Here is a 23,140-nt window from a genome sequence, read left to right on the forward strand (position 1 = left end):
TCAAATATCAAATTTAGTTTTTTATTAGGTTCACGTCATTTCAAACACCCTCAGATCCTGATTCCAGATATTCATCTGTAAGGTATTTAAATACTAATTTTGAAACAGTTCTACATTTACCAGGTGAATACTGAGCAATTTAAATTTACTATTTCCCAGAACCTGAACTGTTAAGATATACCCCAATGAGGTTAACACGGTGCTGTTTTCCTTCAATCTTAACACAATGATCAGTTTATTCCCCTGGTGGAAAGATTAAGGCTTGTGTCAACAGAGAGTACTTCTGCTGGACTTAAAATTCTCCTATTACAGTTCCACTGGGACAGACTGCGTATCAGGTCCCAAGACAGAAGTACATTCCCACTGAATGATACTGTACTCACAAGACTGATTGCAGGACACCTGGTTCCATGAGGCAGATGTCACAGGTACAGGTAACAGGTTAAAAAAGAAACCAAGGATGTGCCGCTTTACATTGATTTTAAGAATAAACTTCCTTAAGAGGTACATTTACCTTTTAAATATAGGATGATTGTGTACATTAGATTTCAGCTGAAAGGACAATTTCGCGATTCAGATAAAGCTCCTAGAAACATACTGGAAATAAAGCCAGACACACAGTAGATTCCATGGAACTTCCATTTATCCTTTAGCCATAATTCCAACCGCATTTTCTGATCCAAAAATCAGAATGCAGGGTTTGCAAACGATTTTTGTTCTACTCCTGGGTGTGAGAGTGAGTAACCTGAGTGATACTTTCACTTTTTGTCATGCCAGGCACTGTCACCTCCAAGCACTTTAATGGTTTGGGCCAAAACGACAGAACTCTGAGGTGAAATCCAGATTGTTCCGGACCATCAATGCGGCCACTAGAGTGGTGGCGAGCAGAACCGGGAGCTCCCCTATACTTCCTCTCCCAGGGAGGAACCGTGACTCTGGTCTCCTTCCTTCAGCGCATCTTTCAGGAGGTTAGGGGAGGAGGGGGGCGCGGAGATCAAACACCACTGACTGAAGTCCCATCAGCTGTCAGATGTCCTATGTGCTCCTAACTTTGCCACCTACCAAAGCTGGGGACGAAGGGAGTTGCAGTGCTGCTACTACTGCAGTGACAATTTAAGGACCCTTCAAACGGAAGATTCATACCCAGCTGCGCAGGACAGTGGCCCTGCTGAGGAAACCCTTGTGTTGGAGAAGCGCTACTGGGAGCAGGTGGGAACACTGCGTCTGCGACCGAGGGCAGGCGGGCGGGAAGCGTGCCGAGCACGAATCACACACACCAAATCTCCTGATGAGTTTATTTCCCCCAGTCCGGTTCTTCAGTCCTGCTTTTAAGCCAGGGCCCATGTGGGCACAGTAGGGTATTTAGCAGAAAGCTTACAGGGGTTCTACCCCACTTAAAAAATACCTTTGCTAAAAAACACATATATCCAGTGATTAGCAATTAATATGTGAAAACATTAACTACTTAGTAGTTAAATTCTACTAATTATCAAAAGTTATGGCCTACTGGGACCAGCAGTGTAGCAAAGGGAAGACATACTGCATTTCTTTAAGTTTTTTCTGAATGCTTAAGAGGCCTCTTTCAATGTTAATTGCACTTAAAACACATTGGTTTTTTCATTTAATCTCTGAAAACTGTTCATTTTTTTCCTTCATTTATAAAGAGGAAAAGGGTCAATTTATCATTTGCCCAATAGTTCTGATTCGATAAAGATTCTGCGCAGATCTGTGTGACGTACGGGGTGAGTGGACGGGTCCAGCTGCTTCCTGGAGCAGAGCGAACTGGCTGCTTGACAGTCACAGCTTGGACTGCAGGGGCTTCAGGTACTTGTAGAAGGATTCGTGGACCTGCAGGGAAGGGAGAGAGGCAGTGACTGGTAGGGGGCTTGCAGTGTAGAAGAGCACACTTTTAACCAAGACATTATCAGAATCTTATTTGGGTCCTGATCCAAAGAAATTGAAGGCATGAAAAAACGGAACTGAGCCAATTGGGAAAATCTGGACATTGAGTAGTTCATGATATTAAAGAATTATTAATGTGTTTAGGCGTGAGAATGGTATTGTGGTTATGTTTCTAAAAAGAACCCTTATCTTTCAGAGATACATACTGAAACATCCATGGGTGAAACGACCCTGGATTTGTTCTGAAATCACCCTCAGGAGGAGGGGTGAGGGCTGCTGACAGGTGCTGTGAGCAGACAGGCGCTGAAGCCTGAGAAGGGCCGTGGGGCTGCGCCATGGTGTCGTTTGTGGGTCTGTTCAAATGTTTCAAGTAGCCACCAGTCAAGGAAACGAAACACCTGCTTACCGAGGGAGCGACCCAGTTCCCTTCCGAGCCTGCTGCTTGAACTAAGTGATGTCCGACGCGAGCTCTCACAGCTGGACCATGCTCAGAGGTCTTTCCTGTCTTAGGGTCTTAATTGAGAATTCAAAAAGTAAAAGAAAAGACAGCGTTTTCTACCTCTGTTTTGTTCAGCGGGGAAGACTTGGCCCACTCAAACAAGTTCTCATAGACGTTCCCGTCATAGCGGCCAAGCACAGAGCCCAGCGACACATCCTGGAAATCAAACGCATCAACCAAAGCAACGGCATCTGGGCGAATGACAGTCAGCAGCTCCTTGATGCGCTGGTGCACCTGGGTGACCTGAGAGTCTGTCAGGATGTTCTCCTGGAAGAAGCAGAGCAAGCAAACGATACACAGGTGCGGGCCCAACTCGGTTTATAGTTGTGACACTCGAATTAAGAAAGCTAATTCATCACAGCCTGTGCCCCTGTTTTCCATATGAACAACTGTAACCTACTACAACTGTAAACCACCCCTGTATCTAGACAGATACATTATACGCATGTGTACTTATAAAGCAGACCAATTATTTTTCTACCAAAAAACAAAATAAAACTTAGGAAAATACTGACCTGAAGAAAATCCCCTGCTTCCTGACTGATTCCATACAGAGAATACAAGAGACATAAATTCCTTAAGACAGTTTGGATGGATTTATCTTGAATTTTGAGGAGCTGTTCTGTAAAGAGCTTAACTACCACATAGTGGCAATGTGCCTAGAAAAAAGAAAGCAGCAGAACGTGAGACCTTTGAAAAGGATCCTCCACGCGGCGACAGGGTTTCTGCCCTCCCCAAACGAGGGTGGGCGGTGGCATAAAGCGTGCAGAAAGGGGGACGGAGAGAGACCTGCCACTGACCCCACTTGCTCGAACGAGGTCTATGGAAGTCAGGTTCCATGCTACTTCCTTGCTTTTTCTGTGACTCACTTCGGTTTGAAGGTTTTTCGCAGCAATTTCTACTAATCTGTTGAGAGTGAAAGAAAGCTGAAGCTGGGAGTAAACGATCCGTGGTGCCCGTGCCTTCCTCCTCTTCCATCAGCAGGCCCTCACCCGAGGCCCCCACAGCAGCCACTCCAGCCCCTGTGGGGGCTCACCTGGCCGCACGGAGTTTGTACGCCTCGGTGAGGCTGTCGGGGCTGCTGAGGTCCACTGAGGTTGGCCAGACTGCCACCTGCTGTGGCTGGATGCGCTGGCTGGGCAGGTCATTCAGGTAGGACACCGTGCCACACACCAATTTCCCCGACTGCACCTGGTCATAACTTTTCATCAGGAACCTAAAAATCATCGGTACATGTGCTTTCAGTAACTCTGCTTCTTGTGAAACAGAAATAAAACAATCTTCAAAAGGCTTTAGGTTCTGACAGATGTTCCACCCTTGCAAGCAGGATCACGAGATAAACCAGTGGGCCGTGGCAGAAGGCAAGACGGCGTCTTTAGGAACAAATGTAATGTGCAGAGAAAACACAGTAACGGGAAGTGAGGAAAAGGGCGTGGACGGTCTTACCAACAGGTAACAGGTAGCTCGAACTAAGACCCTCACCTGGCCGTCTGCAGCATCATGACAGTGTTCTCTCCCTCAAAGGTGCAGGTCGGGGTGAAGGTGACGTAAATGTTGGGAAGCCCACTGCAGTGCGAATAGCCGTGCCCGCCACACGCCATCCGACAGGCCTCGATGGCGGTGTTTGTGGTCCAGGAGGTGAAGGCCTTCAGCCCGGCGGTGAGCGCGTGAAGCTGAAGGGGAAGCCCGGGCCATCAGGACACCTGCGCGCTGACAGTCCCTGTCGCAATGGGAACCACGAAACCCCTCTACCAGGGCCGCCCACTTCCAGAATCGCTGGCCACACACCCAACTGCAGTGGCATGGCCACCACACACGCCCAACTGAACTGGTCTCCTTGGCAAAGAGCCACCCCTCCTGTTCCCTGGATTAACAAATGACCCACGTGGCACAGCACTTCAGAAACTTCAAAGACAAAACCCACACATCCTCATACCTAATCTACTTTCAATCAAAAATTTCTGGGTCTTTTGAGACTACAGGGACTGCTGAAGAAACCCCAATATGCCATTGCCTCTGGACATTGCTAACGGGCAGACAGGAAAGAGAAGGGCGCCCACAGGTGAGCGCGACTCCACATGCACCTCAGGTAGCTCACTCAGGTCCCCGTGGCCAATGTCTTCGTTGATCCGATGGTAGGTCTCCTTCATGTATGCGCCTACGAAATGGAAGGCGTAGGCGGTGGCCAGCAGTGGAAAGAGTTTGTACTGCTGGGTCTGAAAATCCAGAATCTGTGGTTCCGGTTCACTAACGGATATACAAAAAAAGAGAAGAAAAAGAAAATTAAACACACGAACAGCACTTAGTCTGTGCCAGGGTCAGTCTAAGCACGCTGACATATTATATAATCCTCACAAAGACCCTGCCGGCGCTCATGCAGCCAATGAGTGGCAGATCCTTGAACCAGTGAGGCTATTTGGCTGCAGAAGATGCTCCTAAGCACCTCATTAAGCTGTCTCAGGTGGACAGACGTTTCTGGCTGTGAAGTTTGTATCTTTGTCTTTCCAGTATGACTAAGGAAATTATATTTTGTGGCAACTTACAGAATCAAAGTTAGTTAACTTTATAGGAGGAAGAGAATGTGTTTTTTTTTTTTTTAATTTAAAAATTTTATTTATTTATTTTTAGAGAGAGGGAAGGAGAGAGAAAAACCATCAATCAGTTGCCTCTTGCATGCCCCGAACTGGGGACCTGGCCCACAACCCAGGCATGTGCCCTGACTGGGAATCAAACCAGCGACCTTTTAGTTCACAGGCCAGCACTCAATCCACTGAGCCACACCAGCCAGGGCAGAAGGCAATGTTAAAACTACCTAACCCGCTAACTAGATGGGTGAATACACTACTGAAATATTTTTACCACAATTATGGAAAAGACCCAATGCACAGAGTTAAATATCTGAAGACTAAGATCTGCTCTCATCAATTTCGTTATTCCTTCTTTAAGAGTAAAAGGGCTGCCCTGGCTAGGTAGCTCAGTTGGTTAGAGCTTCATCCCGATACACCAAGGTTGTGGGTTCTATCCCTGGTCAAGGCTTTAAAAAAAACAAAACAAACAAACAAAAAAAGTAAGAAGGTTATCTGGGAGTCATGCCCAAGTGAAAGGCAGTAGTAGGAGTGAACTATGGGCACGAACACAACAGGGAATCAAGTTTAATGTCATTGCCCTGGCTTCTGTGACTCAGTGGATTGAGCACTGGCCTGAGAACTGAAATGTCACCTGTTTGATTCCCGGTCAGGGAACACGCCTGGGTTGCAGGCCAGGTCCCCAGCTGGTAGTGTGCAAGAAGCAACTGATCAACATTTCTCTCACACATTGATGTTTCTCCCTTTCTCCTTCCCTTCCCCACTCTCTAACAAACAAATAAAATCTTTAAAAAGAAAAGGTAAAATGACAGACACATACTTCTTAAAAAAATAAAGTTTAATGTTACTTTTACCGTGCCCGATTTATAGTTGTAACATTTTGCACATTTCATGTACAGAGCTCAAGTAGTGTTACTGTTTCTCTTAGAAGGTTAAAAATAACGAGGCGGCACTCTCATCCTTTTCACGTATGAAAAGGAAGTCTAGGTTCTAAGTAGCAGACCCAGCACACTGCTACCTTAATTGATTTTATACCATAAAAGTCTTCCCTATACCGTATTCGGGTAACTGATATTTGAATGGGCTTCAGGCCAGGTCTCCAGAATCGCACCCCCTTCAGACCCCACCCTTACCCGGGCTTGATTTCAGACTGGTGCCTCACGGCGCTGTATCGGACGGCGATGGTGCACGCCTTGGCCAGAGAGCGAGCAGCTTCCCCCACAAGGAAGGACCTGACAAACACCATGGTCCCGTAGGTCAGCTTGTTACTCACAGGTTTCACGTAGGTGCCATCAGGCTTCACCTGCAAAAAGAACATGGGACGGATGCTTCCTTCTGTTAAACCCACAGCACGGTTTAGGCTGGTGGGTCTCAAAGTGTGGCCGCTGAAACGGAACGGCAGCATTGGCTTTGCCCCAGAACTTGGTTGAAATATAAAATCTCAGTCCTGCCTTGACCGGTGTGGCTCAGTGTGTTGGGCATCATCCCACAAAGCAAAAGCTCACTGGTTCAATCCCAGACCGGGGCACATGCTTGGGTGGCAGGTTTGGCCCCCAGTCGGGGGATGTATGGGAGGCAGACAGTCTGTGTTTCTCCCTCCCTTCCCCTCTCTAAAAATAAATAAATAAAATCTTTTAAAAAAGTCTCAGTCCCCACACTGACTTATTAAATCATAAACTGGGGGCCAAGAAATCTGGATTTCAGCCAACCCCCCAGACAATTCTAACGTGCCCTGGGGTTTGAGAGCGCCAGTTCGGCAAACTAGAACATGCTCTCCGTGCCTGCCAACAGCCTCTGGTTTCACCGTCATCATTAAAGAAGCATCAGAGGTAAAACTACGTTATGACCTTCCAGAGACAGACCCCTCTTGACCCTGTGGTTATCAGCAGCCTCAGCAACCCCTGAGCTTGACACCTCCGCCGCCGCCTCGGTGCTGACATACCTGGGCGTACCTCATCAGCATGTTTTCCCTGGGGATACGGTAATGGTCCAGCTTCAGGTAGCCATTGTCCATCTCATCATAGCCAAATTTGGGGCCAATGTCACCAACGGTGATGCCTACCTCAGGAGAAGGGAAAGCCACCAGGTGTTCACGCTCTGGAACCCCGGCTGTCCCCACTCCCCTTTAGTTGTGTATTGTATGTTCTGCAGAAGGTAAGTGCTCAGTTTAAGTTTTCTCCCCAACGTCGGATGAACGATTCTAACCTGGCAAAGGCTTGTGGGTTCCGATTTCTCGAATGGGTACAATGAAGGCATGTAATCCATAGCATTTCCCCTTCGTGTAGAGCTGGGCAAGCACTATCGCATGATTTGAAGTCTTTCCAACTGTCACGTCAAAGAAAGAAGAGAGAGAAGTGAGCAACCATCCTTACATGTTCAAAGGACAGAAACAGAAGAAGGGAGAAGAACATCCATTAACTAGAACACTGGGCTCCATCAGCAAAGGGTGAGTGGAGAGCTGGTCTCAGGGCAGCGCCACACCTGTTTCCAGAAGCGAGTCCACTTAAGCGGACAGTTACCAAAACTTGTGGGATGTTGGCAGCGCAATCCCAATGCGATAACTGGCATAGAACACCGGGTAAGGTCAAGGTGGATTCGATAGCAACCCGTTTTAGAAGACAGCTCTACTTTCTTTCCTAGTTATTTACTCATTTACATAAAACACTTATAGGATAACCAGTAAGAACATTAAATTACTTCCTTTACCTCCCTTAAGGCAGCGCTTTCCAAAACAGAAGCAACGAACCACATATGGCTATTTACATTTAAATTCATTATAATTAAATAAAACACTCACTTCCCTAGTCAGGTAGCTACATTTCAAGTGCTCAGCAGGTGTACATGGCCGGTGGCACCTCTATGGAGCTGCAGAGATGGGGAGCATTCCCACCACCGCTGGCAGCTCCGTGGGCTAGAACTGCCTTGAGAGATTTCTGGTTAGTACATCCAGAAATATTCGTCTTCTTTGTGAATGCTAGTTTTTTTCTCATGAAAATGTAACAGTACAATTAAAATACATAACGTGAGTAACAAAAATCCTTCGAGCACTAACGTCATCTGAAACACACACCCTAAGACAATGACTCAGAATGCAAGACATTAAATAAGTTTCATGTCAGACTTACTCTCCTAATAAATATTTGGAAACAACTCAAGTGTTTTCATTATGGAAATGACTGACCAAACAGGGGATACGAAGTTACCTTAATGACGGCAGTGGGAACTATGCTAAGACACGGAACTGTGCAGACGAAAAACTAAGAAAAGCAGAGTGAGACAGCTGTCCTTTCTGCACTTGGTCCACCGTACAAATGTCTGAAACACGTATCACAAGGGACCAAGAAATACTGAATTGCTTAGAACAGTTTAACCCTTGTAAAATTATATTCTCATATAAACTCTACCTCTGAAACATGATCTTATAATAAATCTTCAAAACATCCTAAACTGTAAAAAAGTTCACTTACGTCCCCCAGGCCACCACTTGATGGAGGTCACAGTTGGACTATTGAGAATAAACTCCTGGGTTTCAGGGTCATAAGTGGCTGTGGTTTCCAAGCCTCGAAGATGAGTTCCTAAGGAAATAAATTACACTGACTTCAGATGGAACATGGGGAAAGATAGGTACGGGGTAAAATCTCCCGTCCAGTTCTTTAAGGCAGGGGTGTCGAACTCATTTTCACCGGAGGCCACATCAGCCTTGCGGACGCCTTCAAAGGGCTGAAATAATCTTAGGACTGTATAAATGTAACTACTCCTTAACTGTTAAGGAGCTGAAATTACATCCGGCCCTTTGAAGGCAATAGGGAGGCTGATGTGGCTTCTGGTGAAAATGAGTTTGACACCCCTGATTTAAGGTCTGATATCTCAGAGAATAACACAATCTGACAATAGTAAAATGTTTTTAGATGAGCTACAAATGGTTGATAACTAAGATACATAATTTCCATGATTTCTGGTAGTATTTACTTATATCAACCAAAAGAAAATGAGAAGGCAGCTTAGAATCATAGTTTCATAGGATCACAGGACACGAATTTCATAGGAAAGTTAACTGCCCTTTTAAATCCGTCTCTAAGTTGTGAGCACACCAGTTTCAACTCACACGATTGTGTTTACCACACCAACTACAAGAATAAGGTAACATGTGACAGGAAGAGACTCTAGTTAAAGGCCTTGTAAATGGAGAATTTATTTCAGAATGATTGCTAGAACGGAAAACAAGATCTTAGAAAGGTGTGACCATTACAGAGGAAAAGACCTCGAACGGTGACTTTGTCCTGGCTGGTTCGTGAGTGGGACCAGGAAGAATTTCCAGTTTCCTGTTTATTGAACAGGGACGGGGAGTCGTGTTTTAAATTCCAATACAAATCTCACTAAACACTCAAGCTCTGAAACCAGACCAACAACAGACAAGGCCCATTCACCTGTAACCAACAACCTCCCCCAGGTGGGAGTCAAGGAAAGACACTTTAGAGTCCTTTCACCAAAGAAGCAGTTTTTTAGGAAAATAAGATAACATTCACAGAACAGATTCTGACAGAACGCTTTTAAATGCACAGATGAAGCATTTAAAATGGTATTCCAGAGTCTTGAAGCCCCTGTAAAGCACTGTTCAGCACCAGCACTAGAAGCCAAAGCAGCTATAAAACGAGGACGAAGTCCCGGAGATGTAAGGAGCAAATGGCAAATACACATTAGACCGGCCGTCCTGAAACCTCTGAGGAGAAAAGGAGGAGCCAAAGCAGATGAATGACAAGCACAGACACCAACTCGGAACAGACTGAAAAAGGCGGGAGGGGGGGGGGCGGAAAGAAAAGAGGTGGTGGTTACAGAGTGGGAACCGAGAGCCTGGAGCCGCAGCTTATCTTATTTTCGGAACTCGGGCTAAGCCGCCTTCAGAACTTTACTGCCTTTACGGACTCAGGCACAAACCACTTCCAGGTATAAAATGCTGCATGTTTTCGTTAAGTAAACCACTCGTTTCCCATCAGCAAATCAAAGAGCACACACGCTATGAATCTGTATTTCTTCTGGAACTGCTGCAAGGCCAGTAACGGATCAGCAGTGAGGGCGCTCGGATGGTAAGGAAGAAAGAAAGACGGGGTCAGATTCTGTATGCACACACGTTCTATGCAACTTCAGGAGCCTGGAAAACCACTTAGTAAGGCCTCCCTTGTAATTCTTGACCTTCTGAAGGGGAACCAATTTTTTTTTTTTAAATCAGCATGTATCTTGATAATGTAACCTTTCATTTTCACTGAGCAAAGCAATGTTTGCGCCAAGACTTGTGTGTTGAAAAACCTGGCTTCTGCAGAGCGCCACACTTGAACAGCTCACACATGGCATGCAGGGCTGCTGTCGCAAACGTGCGGCGGGCACTCCACGCGTGCTAAGCCTACAGCGTCCCGCCCGACCCAGAAGGCAGACTGAATGCACCGTACCATGACCCATCTCTGTCTGGGCGTAAGTGCCAATGATCTCCAAGTTCCAGGCGGGCATGAAGAAGCGCTCCTGCTGTTCCGCAGTCGCCTGGTGAAGCAAGGTGGGCAGGAACATGCCCAAGTGAAGATCCAGAGGCGATGGCCCTCGGTGCGCAAAGCTTCAAAGGAATACCAAGGGAGGGCATTAGAGGAGAGCCACCGGGTGTGAGAGAATCAGCAGTGTGAACAGACAGATCAAGGGAAGGAAAAAAAAACATAAACCTCTGTACATATGAATTAGTTGGGTTGACTTTATCACATATGGGAGCACTGACCCTTTCTGTATTACTTTATAATTCTCGACCTTTTCCGGGTCTTTTATTTTGTTCTGTTCTGTTTTTGAGTAGGCACAAAGTATTGTCATACACTGCTCATCTCTAAAATAATCCAGTTTGGAAGAACTGGCTGCAGATTCCGAAGCCTGTGCAGCAGAAAACCACGTGAGCAAGGCAGAGGACTCCAGGCTTGCCACTAAATCAAAGGAAGTAAAAATCTACAGAGGCCGTAGGGAATGCAGAATTCAGGCTGGACAAGAATTAACTCCGATGAGCGGCTGAGACAGGACACAGAGTGCTCTCAGAGGGAAGCTCTTCCTAGGTACAATTCCAATTATGCAGGAACCTCTTCTGTCCGCAAACACCGGCCCTGATCCACCTTCCTCCACTAACTCTGGTCATTTCATTCGGGTTCATCATAAATATCTAGCCACATGCCTTTGAGACCATTTAATACAAAAACTGACAGTGCTCTTCATCCCAATAAATTTCAGAAATAAAAAAGACATGCAATTTCTAGTGAAGACCATAGTAACTACAAATAATAGATTTATGTGTAACAAGCTCTCCATTACAATTTATGGGACTTGTCACTAACAATAATAAGCATCTTAGCAGTCATTTTAATTCCACTTTCTAAAATCATTCTGTCCCATTTAAATCTGCAGGTGCCTTAGACTTCCGTGTGAATGTCTTTAATAGGAAACAGTTCTACGTGCCTTCCATATGCCCGTGTATTTTTTAATTTTAAAAAATATTTTATTTATTTTTAGAGAGAGGGGGAGGGAAAGAGAGGGAGGGAAAGATCAATGCGTGGTTGCCCCCCGTGGGCCCCCAACTGGAGACCCAGTCCGCAACTCAGGTGTGCACCCTGAGTAGGAATCGAACCAGCAACCCTTTGGCTTGCAGGCTCGCGCCCAATCCACTGAGCCTCACTCACCAGCCAGGGCTGCCCTTGTATTTTTGATGTTACTTGCAATCCATGAGCTTTCAGCTCTACATCAATCAACTCTACATTATTCTTACTATTCTCTTTAATTATCTTAGAAACATTTGTTTTAAGATCTTTCCATTTGTCCCATGTAAGGTGAGGAGGAAAATAATGAAGGCCCACTGCTCAGTCAAGGGCTGACCAAGTCTGTCTTCCAACTGGGTGGCTGTGCTTTCAGCTAACCAACCACATTAAAAAAAAAAAAAAAAAAAAAAAAAAATCAAAGAATGTGCGACTGACTCATTTTACAAAGAAATCAAGACTGAGAAGAGGTAAATGCCTGCAGGACAACAAGACAATGGCAAAAGGAGGACAAGAACTTCATCGCCCAGCCCTGGCCGGGTGCAGTTCAGTTGGTAGAGCATTGTCCCACTATGGCCAGGTTGTAGGTCCCCTTCCCAGCACCCCGTCCTCCCGCCATCAGGGCACATATAAGAATCAACTCATGAATCAGAAATAAGTATAACAACGGACTGATGTTTGCCTCTCTCTCTAAAAAAAAAAAAAAAGGAAAAAGGACTCATTGCCTGATGCCACTGTCTAGTCTAATGCCACCAGGCCGAGGCCACCAGAGACTTGCTAAGCGGGGCTGCCCTTGGAAGCACCCAGTCAGACGGGGCCACTTGCGGAAACTGGATGAAAGGTCCATGGGACTGCCCCACGCTATTTCTGCAATTTCCTATGAATCAATGATCATTGCAAAATAAAAAGTTAAAGAAAAATACATTTGTGGAATGACAGAGTGCCTTTCACTCACACTCAGGAATGCCAATACTCCCATTTTTAGAAGGATGGTAACTAGGGAGAAAAATAAATGTAGGCCTAGGACCCCCAAAGAGAAAACTCTTTGAATTAGGCCTGAAAACTGTGGCCTGGGACCAGCCCCTTCCAGCGCTGATAATGTGCATTACTGGAAGCCAGGGCGGCGCCCAGTGAAGGGAAGGCCACCGGAAGCACCCATCAGACTTGGGAGGCGAGGTGGCAGCGTGTGGCCCTAGGGAATAATACCAACGGTTGACCGCAAAATGCACACAGTAGGGCGGAGGTAAAACTACTACAGTCAGAAACTGTTTTGAGACTGAAGAATGTTTTCAGGAGAAAAACATCTCTGTGACTAAGATTATTCAGAAGTGGATGGAATTTAGACATGTTACAAGGAGAAAGTGACCAAGATAATTTTTTTGACTTAAATATTTGTTGTTAAAAAGTTAATTATATAAAGATTGTATATTATTTTTAAATAATTTACTTAAAAATTACAAAGCACCAGCATGTTCCTTGGGGAAGTGCTACAGAGTGAAGAGAGAGTGGTCTTCCCAAACCACGGCACCGAAGGCCTGCCCAGGCGCGCCTCCTGGGTGAGGCAGGGCCGCAAAGGCTGCCCTTCCACGCTGAAGACATGACTCGGTTAATGGGGTATGAGAAAGGAAGAAACAAAAACAACGTCGTCATGAATAAATGACTTTAGAAAATCTGTAAGCGATAAGGAAAAAAATCACTGCATTCTGATGCATTAGTTCCCCTCAAAGCAGAAACGGCACAGAGGAGTTTTACCAAAGCAGAGTCCGGCAGAAGTGAGGCCTGCTTGAGTGTGGTTGGGAGGGTACGTGTCTCGCACGAGGTGGACAGCAGTTGGAACGTTTCACCCAGAAGGTCACATGGTGTGCTTGAGTGTGATACTGTTGTGTTACAGAATTACATGCTTATGATTTCGTAATAGAAGACTTTATGTAATAAAAAAGGGGCATTACTTGTGCCAGACCCTGTATTTAAAATGTGTTAAGTAACAGGATATTAAAGATTTAACTAGGAAAAAATACATACCTAATAGGATAACTAAAAAAATACAGGGAAGAAATTGCTAATTCTTGGCTGAAAGAACTATAAAGTTAATACTTTATAATAAGGATTTAATGTAATATGGATTCTAAATTCCTATAGAATATATTTTACAACTCGACAAATTGAGATCGGAATTCATCTAGAAGAGTAAGTATGCAAGGACATCAAATACTTGTATCTTGAAATGTTGTAATAGTAGGCTTATCCTATCAGATTTTAAATATCTTACTAAGCAGCAATGAGCACAAATTTATGACGCTAGAGGAAACCAAAGAAACAAATTATTGTAATATATTTAAGAATCCAGAAATAAATCGACACTATTATAAAACTCCAAGAGGAACTAGAAAGAATGTAATGGAAAATAAGCTGATAGTTAAGAAACATAAAAACAATATAGGATTCATTCATCATTCTATAGCACACATAAGTGTTAAATATGTATCAAACAACAAAACTGGGAGAAAACAGAAGAAAACTTACACCTACTCAGAGAAGGATGCATTGAATACACACAATCAAAATGTTTAAAGAAACAGCAGGCAATAAAAAATACTGGAACGATAAAACGTAACCATCTATGATCAACATCCTTATTCCATGTAATCAATACTCAAAGGAGAACAACCCGGTTTTATACAAGATACAGACAGTAAGCCAAAACATGCGAGAATATCCAGGCTCGTTAGCACTGGAAAATTAAAACTCTTTAACTCTAGACAGTATTACTGTAGCAAAACCAAGTTAAAGTAACCATGTGGATGGGGCCATGGAAATACACGTACGCTAACAGTTGCTGAATATGTTGTAAGCTGGGTCTGTGTTTCAGGAAAAGCCTTGAACTATGCAACAGAAGCTGTAAAATGTTCATTTCCTTCAATGCACTAAGTCCTTTCTGAGATATTCTAAAGACATAAGCCCGAAGAATATGGTTTTTGTAAGAAGTTGATATTGTTATTTATAAGAGTGGGGAATTAGAATAGCCCAGATACTGGGAGCAAGCCTCACGGGAAGGAAGTCCAACAGCAGAGAGGCTCACCCAGGACAACCGGGTGAGCAGGAGACTGTCAGGAGACAGAGCAGTGAGGCTACGGGGCGGAAAGATCAGTGTCTTCCAAAATCAAGTTCACCATTTTTCAAGTTTCAGAGGAACAATGGTGCTCTACTTCATATTTGAGCATTTGCAATGGGAATTTGCAAAGATACTGCACCATCTTCAAAGATGATCTCTATGTATTGTAAAAGCTCCATTTTCCTTAATGTTAATAACATTAACAACAACACACAGGAAGAATCACCAAGTGACCAAAACTCGAAATGACCACAGGTCTGTGAAGACCACACATACTACCTGCTTTGTGACCTGGAGCAGGACGACTAACGCTGGACCACGTTCTAGGCTGTCCCTCCAACACCCAACCCCAGGGAGAGGGCGCCTTCCTCGGCCCAGACCCCTGCCTTTCATTAAGGCTCACGGACCCACACACCAAGTGCCGGAACGTGTGCGCCCACCAGACAGGTGCGCTGAGAGGAGGGGACGATCTAGAGGCAGTGACGGGACTTTGAGATTCCTGAGAATCCTGGAATGAGCATGAATGCTCCGGAGTCCCAGACTTGCCCTGGCCGTGTAGCTCAGCTGGTTAGAGCTTCATCCCCAAACGCCAAGGTTGAGGGTTTGATGTCCAGTCAGGGCACATACAAGAACCAGCCAGTGAATGCATAAATTAGTGGAAAAATAAATCAATGAAAAAATAAGAAAATTACAAAACAACAACAGACTTCTAGGAAAAAAAGAATCCCTGACTCAAAGTTACAGCCAATTCTGTGAGAATACTTTAGATAATAATTTCCAAAGTCTCAGAATTTAAATAGTCCAATCTTCATCTCAGACCAGCTGCTCTACTGCCAGTCTCTTCGATGCTGAAGGACTTATGTGCTCTGTCCAAGGCGACGCTGTCACACGGGGACATTCACTAACAAACTGACCGCTCCCCCGGGAAAGAGGGGCAGTGGAGGAAGCACAACCCGCAGCTGCGCGCACTGACAAGGTTCCAGCGGGGAACAAGGGAGACAAGACCTCATCTCACGACGCTGTTCTCTGAGGCTGCGACTTTCAACCCTTCCCCCTCGCGGCACTCACAAACTAATTACTCCGCGGGGCACCGAAAAATGTATTTTTTGCTGACTTGACACAAAATAGATAAATTTTTATTTTCATTTAATCTTTATTGTATCGTTTCCCATTAGCATGAATCCCCTGATACCCTTCTCCCCTCAGGTATATTTTTAATTCATTCGCACTGGACGGCTATTGTGTTGGTGGTGGTTTTTTTATTTGACAATCGAAGGGGAAAGAGGTCAGTGTCCCTGACTCGTCAGGTGTTGCACGTTTTAAAAATTCTTGTGGCACACCGGTTGAAAATCTCAGCTCTGAAGTAAACTACAGAAATTAAGACAAAGTTGGTTCAAATACAAGAAAATATCCAAAACCTAGAAGCAACAGGGAAAGACGACTCCAACATGCAAACTCACCCAGAGCAACAAAGGACCTTTAGTCCAATTTCTGGGCTCCTCAAACCAGTGAAGTTCAAGTCTTTGCTTCTTCCTTTCTTCCTTCAAAACTCAGGGCAAATACATATTTTGAATGGACTTTACAAAGAGAGGCAGAAAGATTATACTAATAAGAGATAAACACATCAGACTCATTCAGAACCACAAAGCTATTTCAAGATATTCTCTCTCTCTTCCCTCCCACCCCAGGACCCTCCAAGACAGAAGGACTGTAAATGTTATTTGCCCTCCCTCGGGACACCTTTCTTCAGGCTTGTTACTGCAGCACTGGCCGTCCTAAAGCTCCAGTCGGGGTGTTTGACAAGGTGTTCAGAACACCGCAAGCTCGAGTCTGCAGCCCGCCCCCCCCCCCCCCCCCAGGGATTACGATAAAAACCATTTCCTTAAACGGAGTCACAAATCAAACGCACCCAATCAAACACAAAAAGCAACTTTCCCGATACTTGCATCCTTTCCTGTTTCCCTCACTTTACTCTCCTTTATTTACGTAACAGAAGCAATATAATTAGGATTGAGACCGGGCAGCGCAAATGCAAGACACACAAACCTGCCAATGGCCTTGTCCGTGAAAACAAACTTATTTCACATTGAGACCAAACACAAACTTTTACAGTAGCCAGGCTTTTAGGAACAATTTAACCAAGAATTTTTTGTAATGCAAAGTCCACGGACATGTAGAGAGAAGATGTAGAAAAGAAACAGAGAATCAGGGCTTTTTCCAAACCATCTTATAAACCCACTAGTGGGCAATAGCAGAGTGACGACACTTAACTGCTCTAATCCTCTGCTCCATCAAAACCCACTGTTAACTTTATTTGGGCAGAGGCATCCACCACATGTAGAGGCATCGACTCTCTCAAGAATTTCCAAAAAAGACTTCAATAATTTGACACCGACACGATGCGGCACTTGGGCACATTTAAAAATGGGTGTATGGAGCAATGGTAGGTCACAATGAAGGATGTTTCAGGCCAGAGTCTGATACCCGTTTATGGGGCGCTGCTGAGCTGGACAAGGCACTGAATTTTAAGATTGAACAATTTTAAAAATAAATTCCTAAACATGTAGCAGCATGAAAAAAATCAAATGCCAGGAGCCATCTGTTAATTGAAGTCCTGAGGGGGGTTACCCACGACCCTCGAACGTGGACTAACCGTGGCCCAACTCCGTCTGGGCGTAGGTGCCATTTATCTCGAGTTCTTGAGCGGGTCGCAGCCATTTCTCTTGCTGAGCACTGGTGGCCTGATTCAGCAAGGTGGGGATAAACATGGAGAAATTGAGGGTCACGGGCTCCACAAAATTGATCTTATGTAGGCTACAGGAGAGAAAAGAAAAGTATCTCAGCCGCACTCTAGAGACTACACTCTACCACCCCTTCTTGCCGGATGATGTGGCCTTCAGGAGGAAGGTTAGGAAAATTCAAACCCCTCTCTCATGAAATTAAATGTAAACGTTACCATTTTACTACTTAAAAAGCCAACAGCAGAATCTGTGTCATGTCATTTCAGGGCCAGAATTCCTCTTTAATTCTACACTTTTTCCAGGAAGCAAATTCTACTTTCATTTTAGCCTAAAAACACCTTTTGCTTTGGTTTTGTTAGTTAAGACTTTTTTTTTGGAGTGTGTCTTTACTTTTGCTTTATTTTCAGGTTTAACTTATAAAAAAAAAAATCAAAAGAACTCCATAGAACACTTATTTGCAATCTGTTCACAAGAGCTCCCAAAGAAGAATAATGTAGGAAGGAGGCTTGACGTGGGGCGGTGAACACACAATACAACGTGCAGACCATGTATTACAGAACGGTATAGCTGAACACTATATAAGTTTACTAACCCACGTCACCCCAATAAATTCAGTTAAAAAAACAAGTAAAATAATTTCTGTTAATTTTTCCTGTATGGTGGCTATTTTAAAAATAAAAAGTTCTTTTAAAGACACATAAGAAAATATCACAAATGAAAACAAGGACAGGAAGAACGCAGACGATTTCCCCGGATAACTGAAGCAGGCGCCCGGGTGGTAAACGGACGTTCCAGGCCGGAGCACAGCGGGGTCAGGAGGCAGCGTGAGCGTGTTACACACTTATCGCCAGTGGTCTCCAAAACATTCCTCTGGATTAAGGAACTCTCTAATCATAGTGAAATTCAGTCTTCAGCTATTTTCTAATAAAACAGAATTTGGGAAATAGTCAAAATAGAAATTACACAGTCAGCTTTGGCTATGCTGAATTATAGATGTACAGGGGTCCATTTTGTTCCATCCATCCATTGAAAGGGTGTACAGTACAACCTAACCGATGCTCACGAGCTCTCAAGGGATGAAGAGGAGGAGGTGCTCCCCCGCCCCCCGGTGTATCCCCGTCTGTACAACAAACAGAGCATGCATTAAAGGACAGAGGGGGTACGCTGCCAGTTCACTTTTGCAGAGGCCCTGTAATCACCCCACCACGTTTAGGGTGGTGGACCACCTTTCAGCAGGGCCAGGACTGCCTCAAACATCCAAGGAATGGCTGGCTAGCCACCATCAAAGTTCTAGGATTTTTACAGCAGCATCAAATGTTAACTGAAACTGAGTGGAGAGAAAGAAGGAGTATGAACAGAAAAGGTGAGCTGTTTCCCAAGTAACTTGGATGAGCAGCTCTTTGCTGCTGCCCTGCAGGAAAGTAACATACTTCCCAAAACACACCCCACCTCACTGAAGGGGGGCCAGGGCCTAAGGAACAGCTGAGTGCAGAAGTCATTCTCAAAGGCACCAAGGCACTCCCCCGCAATCCCGTCCTACCAAAAGAGGAACCGGGCCTACGAGGGTTTCCGAGAAATACAAGCAGTCATCTAGGTGCTAAAAATGGTGGAAATGTAAGACACTCCAACTTCCAGGAGGGAACCGCGGCTCTGAGTTTATAAAATGACACTGGCACAAGGTAACTCTAGGAAACTGAGAGGGAAAAAGATGTGACACAAAATAAAGACTGCCAAATATTTATGTTCTTAATAACATACTGAGATTTTGTTTTGAGGCCACTTGAAAATCACCTCAAGAACAAAATCTGAGTGCTTGTTTTTATGTTGTTTTATCCCTCCTGAAGACACTTTGCAAGACACTGGCTTTAAAAACCTAAGAAAGGTAACAAAAACTATGACTGGTTCTCATTAGAATTTTATTTTATTTTATTTTAGAGTTCTTTTTTTAAAAGACTTTATTTATTTATTTTTAAAGAGAGGGGAAGGGAGGGAGAGAGGGAGAGACACATCAATGTGTGGTTGCCTCTTACGTGCCCCCTACCAGGGACCTGGACCACAACCCAGACATGTGCTTTGACTGGGAATTGAACCGGCGACCCTTTGGTTCACAGCCCGTGCTCATTCCACTGAGCTACACCAGCCAGGGTCTCACTGGAATTTTAAATTAGCCCTGGCTGGTGTGGGTTGGTGGATTGAACGCCAGCCCCCAAACCAAAGGGCTGCTGGTTTGATTCCCAGTCAGGGCACAGGCCTGGGTTGTGGGCCAGGTCCCCGGTGGGGGGCATGTGAGAGGCAACCACACATTGATGTTTCTCTCCCTCTCTTTCTCCCTCCCTTCTGTCTCTCTAAAAAGAAATAAATAAAATCTTTTTTTAAAAAAGAATTTTAAATTAGTCTCAAGACAGTTTTTTTTTTAATAGGAAACAATATTAATTAACAGACAAAATTACAGGAAAGGGGATCAGGAAAACATGTTCTCTCAACAGCAAGGCCGTATTTTTTTTTCAAGGACTGAAAAGTTCTTTTGTTGCTCAAGTTGAGAAAGTTCAAAGTATTTTACTAATATTTAGTCAGCTTCAAAACACTCTCATGAGTTTTGCTTTGATAGGAGAAATGGATGTAAAAGAGACCAGCAAACGCCCAAAATCCCCAGAAATAGAATAATTACTGTTTTCCATCATGTCTAGCATGCCCCCACCCCAATTTTAGAATTTAAGGAATCTGATGTACCTCACAATGTAGGCTACGTCATAGTTAACTTTCTTAATGTCTATAAATCACGGGCGTGAACTTCCACCGATGGCAGGTTTAGACTCGGTGGCGTTCAGAAATTGCCAAGATTACCTTCCGTTCCCTTCTCTTAACCGAAGTCGATCTCCCTGTCCTATTCTACAGATATTGGAAGGATGTCAAAGCAGGTACCGACGATTTCCTTTGCAGTGTCCAACAGCAAGTCTGCACCATGAAACAACCGGCTGGTGTCCACTAAACTTTAACCCACAGAAAGGACTTTGTTCTAGCTCCTCGTGACTTCCAATGAGTCTGGTTACCCCCCCAGATGGTGAAATCTTCTAACCAACTCTGAACTACATTACATCAACCATTTTAAAAGCAAAACAAAATAAATCTTTTTGTGTCATTTTTAGGGATAAAATCTTACTAATATTTTAAGGTTTATAAACCCAACTTGGATTATTCAGAAACATAATCTTCTAGGAGTTGCTCGACCTCAGCAATTTTCAACAGGTTTGCAGAAAGAATTTTTAAAACATGCAATACCTGACTATTTAGTCAGGGGCACTGACCTCTGCTCCCTTAGATTGTCAAATAAAAATTTTAAAAAATGAGAACAGCCAACATAGTAACAGTCATCTGGTACGAATGAATCAAAATTATACCTTTTTTGGGTTAGGTTGACAAAATATAAGGGTTTTTTTGGTGTGTTGCTGAATTTTAGTAATTAGTTTGTGCGTGCCATGAGAGAAAAAACATTAAAAATCACTGCTCTATCTCCATATTCCCACAGCCATGAGTTACAAACTTTAAAAATAAAACAAAGAGCATTCCGCCCTGGCTGGTGTGGCTCAGCGGATTGAGCGCAGGCTGTGAACCAAAGGGTAGCGGGTTTGATTCCCAGGTGGGGCAGGTGCCTGGGTTGCAGGCTGGGTCCCCCCAGTAGGGGGCACACGAGAGGCAACCACACATTGATATTTCTCTCCCTCTTTCTCCTTCCCTTCCCCTCTCTCTAAAAATAAAGAAACAAAATCTTAAAAAAAAAAAAAAAAAAGCCCACTTGGAAGTTACTAAGTACTCTGATATGGGCTACCAAAAATAAATTAAGTGTATTTTTGTAACTAAAATGGAATGGAATGGAATACAGAGGGCAGTGCTAAGGGCCAAAGTAAATTATTTCACCTTGACAACAATAAGCAGGTAAAGCTGAAATAACCAGAAACCGAATGTGCTAGAGGCGGTAGTAGTATGTGAGGGGTGACTATCACCCCATAAAGGCAGAGCTTCTAACACGTTTCATTTTTTTTCTTGGCTCTTGAATATACACCATTCATAATATTTAATCTTTATTAATGAAAATACTGGAGTTCTAAAATGCAGACATCTAGAGGAGGAAATGCCCGGGAATAAATGAGGAGTGTACGAGGCGCCACAGGCGGAACGAGTTCCGTGCAAAGATCACAAGGAGTGTTTATTTAGATAAAGGCCAAAACAAAGTGCATTTTCTCCCAAGTAAAAAGCACGACTGCTGTGGTGACTGTGGGGGAGGGTGCAGGTGGGAGAGCAGAGAGGGCAGAAATGGTGATGGAAAAAATAAAAAGAAGTAAAAATAAACAAACTACGAAAACAAGAGTGTACACTTGAAACCTGTATGATCCCATTAGCCAATGTCACCCCAATACAGTTAATAAAAAATAAAAGTAAGTCAAAAATGAAAAAAACAAGACACAACAGCAACAATAACAGATGGTCTGAAAAAAGGAAGTACTCAGCCCTGGGGCCGCGGGAGGTTTCACGGGTCTCGCGCGCACTGGAGAGGCGCGTGAACTCCGCCACCAGATTCGACAACGCCTCGTTCTTAGAATACTTCCCATTCATTCTGAGATTCGACTAATGCTCTTCTTCATCCATCCCCTATTCTCTCTCATTTAAAACCCAAGGTCTACACTATCCCACAAAAACGTTATTGACACAAAAATACTTAAATGTTGGATCTCGAAAAATCCTCCCGAACTCGGCTTCTAAATGTTGCAGGCCTCCTTCCTACAAAGAGCAAAGGCATTCTGAATTTAAATCACTCAGAATTGAGATGCCTGGCCGAAAAAATCTGTAGGACCCTTCAGAATGAAAACTGCAAGCTCTCCAACACATTATCAGCGTTCTACCATGTCATCCCTCTAAAGGGCTTACGTCCAAGAGTGAACATTATTATATATATATATATAAATAACTTTCAAAGGGCATAAAAACGTGCCAGTTGGAGACTTCGAGTGCCAAGCACGACGACACCACACACCGCGGATTTAAAGTTTGAGCTTGTACCACAGATAAAAATGTCGTCTACGCTTGGACATACATACTTTTTAAACCACATGATTTCATCGGGGTCTGAGATGCCAAACTCCCTGATCTTCTTCACCAAGGTGGCACTCTTCCGCACAGCCACGTCGAATCGCTCGCTGCGCGTGAGGAAGTTCAAGTCCTCGTGCTGGAAGTCTGGGTCGTTCAGAATCAGGTTCTCTGGAGGGGATTAAAGGACATCAAGACGAAGACATTCTGGTCTCCGTTACGCCTCCCTCAATCACCGCGCAGGTCCCCGTTCCAGATGGGCAACACCCCCCCACAGGACACCCTCAGAAGTGGGGGGTCGCGGCGCCTCGAAAGCTGGGCCACAGCCTACGGCCTACGCCCTACAGCAACCACAGGCTCCGTATCCAGAGCGCCTTGCTCCGGGAAGGAGAGAGGCCCGGCCCGCCGCCCTCACCGATCTCTCGGCGGCGCCGGGTGTTCTGGGGACTGCCGTCCAGGATGTGCGTGAGCAGCTCCGGGTTGAAGCTGGCGGCGGCCCGCTCCCGGCGCAGGTCCGGATTCATCGTGGCGGCCATCGGAGGCGGCGGAGGACGAGACGAAGGTGACGAAGGGTGTCCGTAGCCCCAGTGTCGACCTGACCCGAGGAGCAGCCCTAGTACCGCACGAAGCCCCGCCCCCGGCCCGCCCCTTCTGGTTCTGGTTCGCGG

General features: G+C 44.7%; 1 protein-coding gene across 3 annotated transcripts; it reads right to left on the reverse strand.

Moving 5' to 3' along the window:
• ACOX1 (acyl-CoA oxidase 1) lies at positions 1 to 23,021 on the reverse strand. 3 transcript variants are annotated; one of them, XM_024553703.3, is made up of 14 exons: positions 22,888 to 23,021; positions 22,484 to 22,643; positions 10,431 to 10,588; positions 8,454 to 8,561; positions 7,192 to 7,311; positions 6,929 to 7,044; positions 6,120 to 6,289; positions 4,486 to 4,648; positions 3,884 to 4,074; positions 3,438 to 3,617; positions 3,202 to 3,307; positions 2,917 to 3,060; positions 2,462 to 2,668; positions 1 to 1,848 (listed from the first exon to the last, which is right to left on the reverse strand). In XM_024553703.3, exons 1-14 carry the CDS (start codon positions 23,006 to 23,008, stop codon positions 1,798 to 1,800), a joined length of 1,995 nt encoding a protein of 664 aa, XP_024409471.2. In that variant the 5' UTR covers positions 23,009 to 23,021; the 3' UTR covers positions 1 to 1,797. The 3 variants fall into 3 exon arrangements, with proteins under 3 accessions (XP_024409471.2, XP_024409472.2, XP_045046060.2); XM_024553704.3 differs by lacking the exon at positions 10,431 to 10,588 and adding an exon at positions 17,303 to 17,463; XM_045190125.2 differs by lacking the exon at positions 22,888 to 23,021 and adding an exon at positions 17,303 to 17,463 and having other exon boundaries at positions 22,484 to 22,622.
• Positions 23,022 to 23,140: the final 119 nt, after the last annotated feature.

The sequence above is a fragment of the Desmodus rotundus genome, chromosome 9, assembly GCF_022682495.2.
Source record: "Desmodus rotundus isolate HL8 chromosome 9, HLdesRot8A.1, whole genome shotgun sequence".
Classification (NCBI taxonomy): domain Eukaryota; kingdom Metazoa; phylum Chordata; class Mammalia; order Chiroptera; family Phyllostomidae; genus Desmodus; species Desmodus rotundus.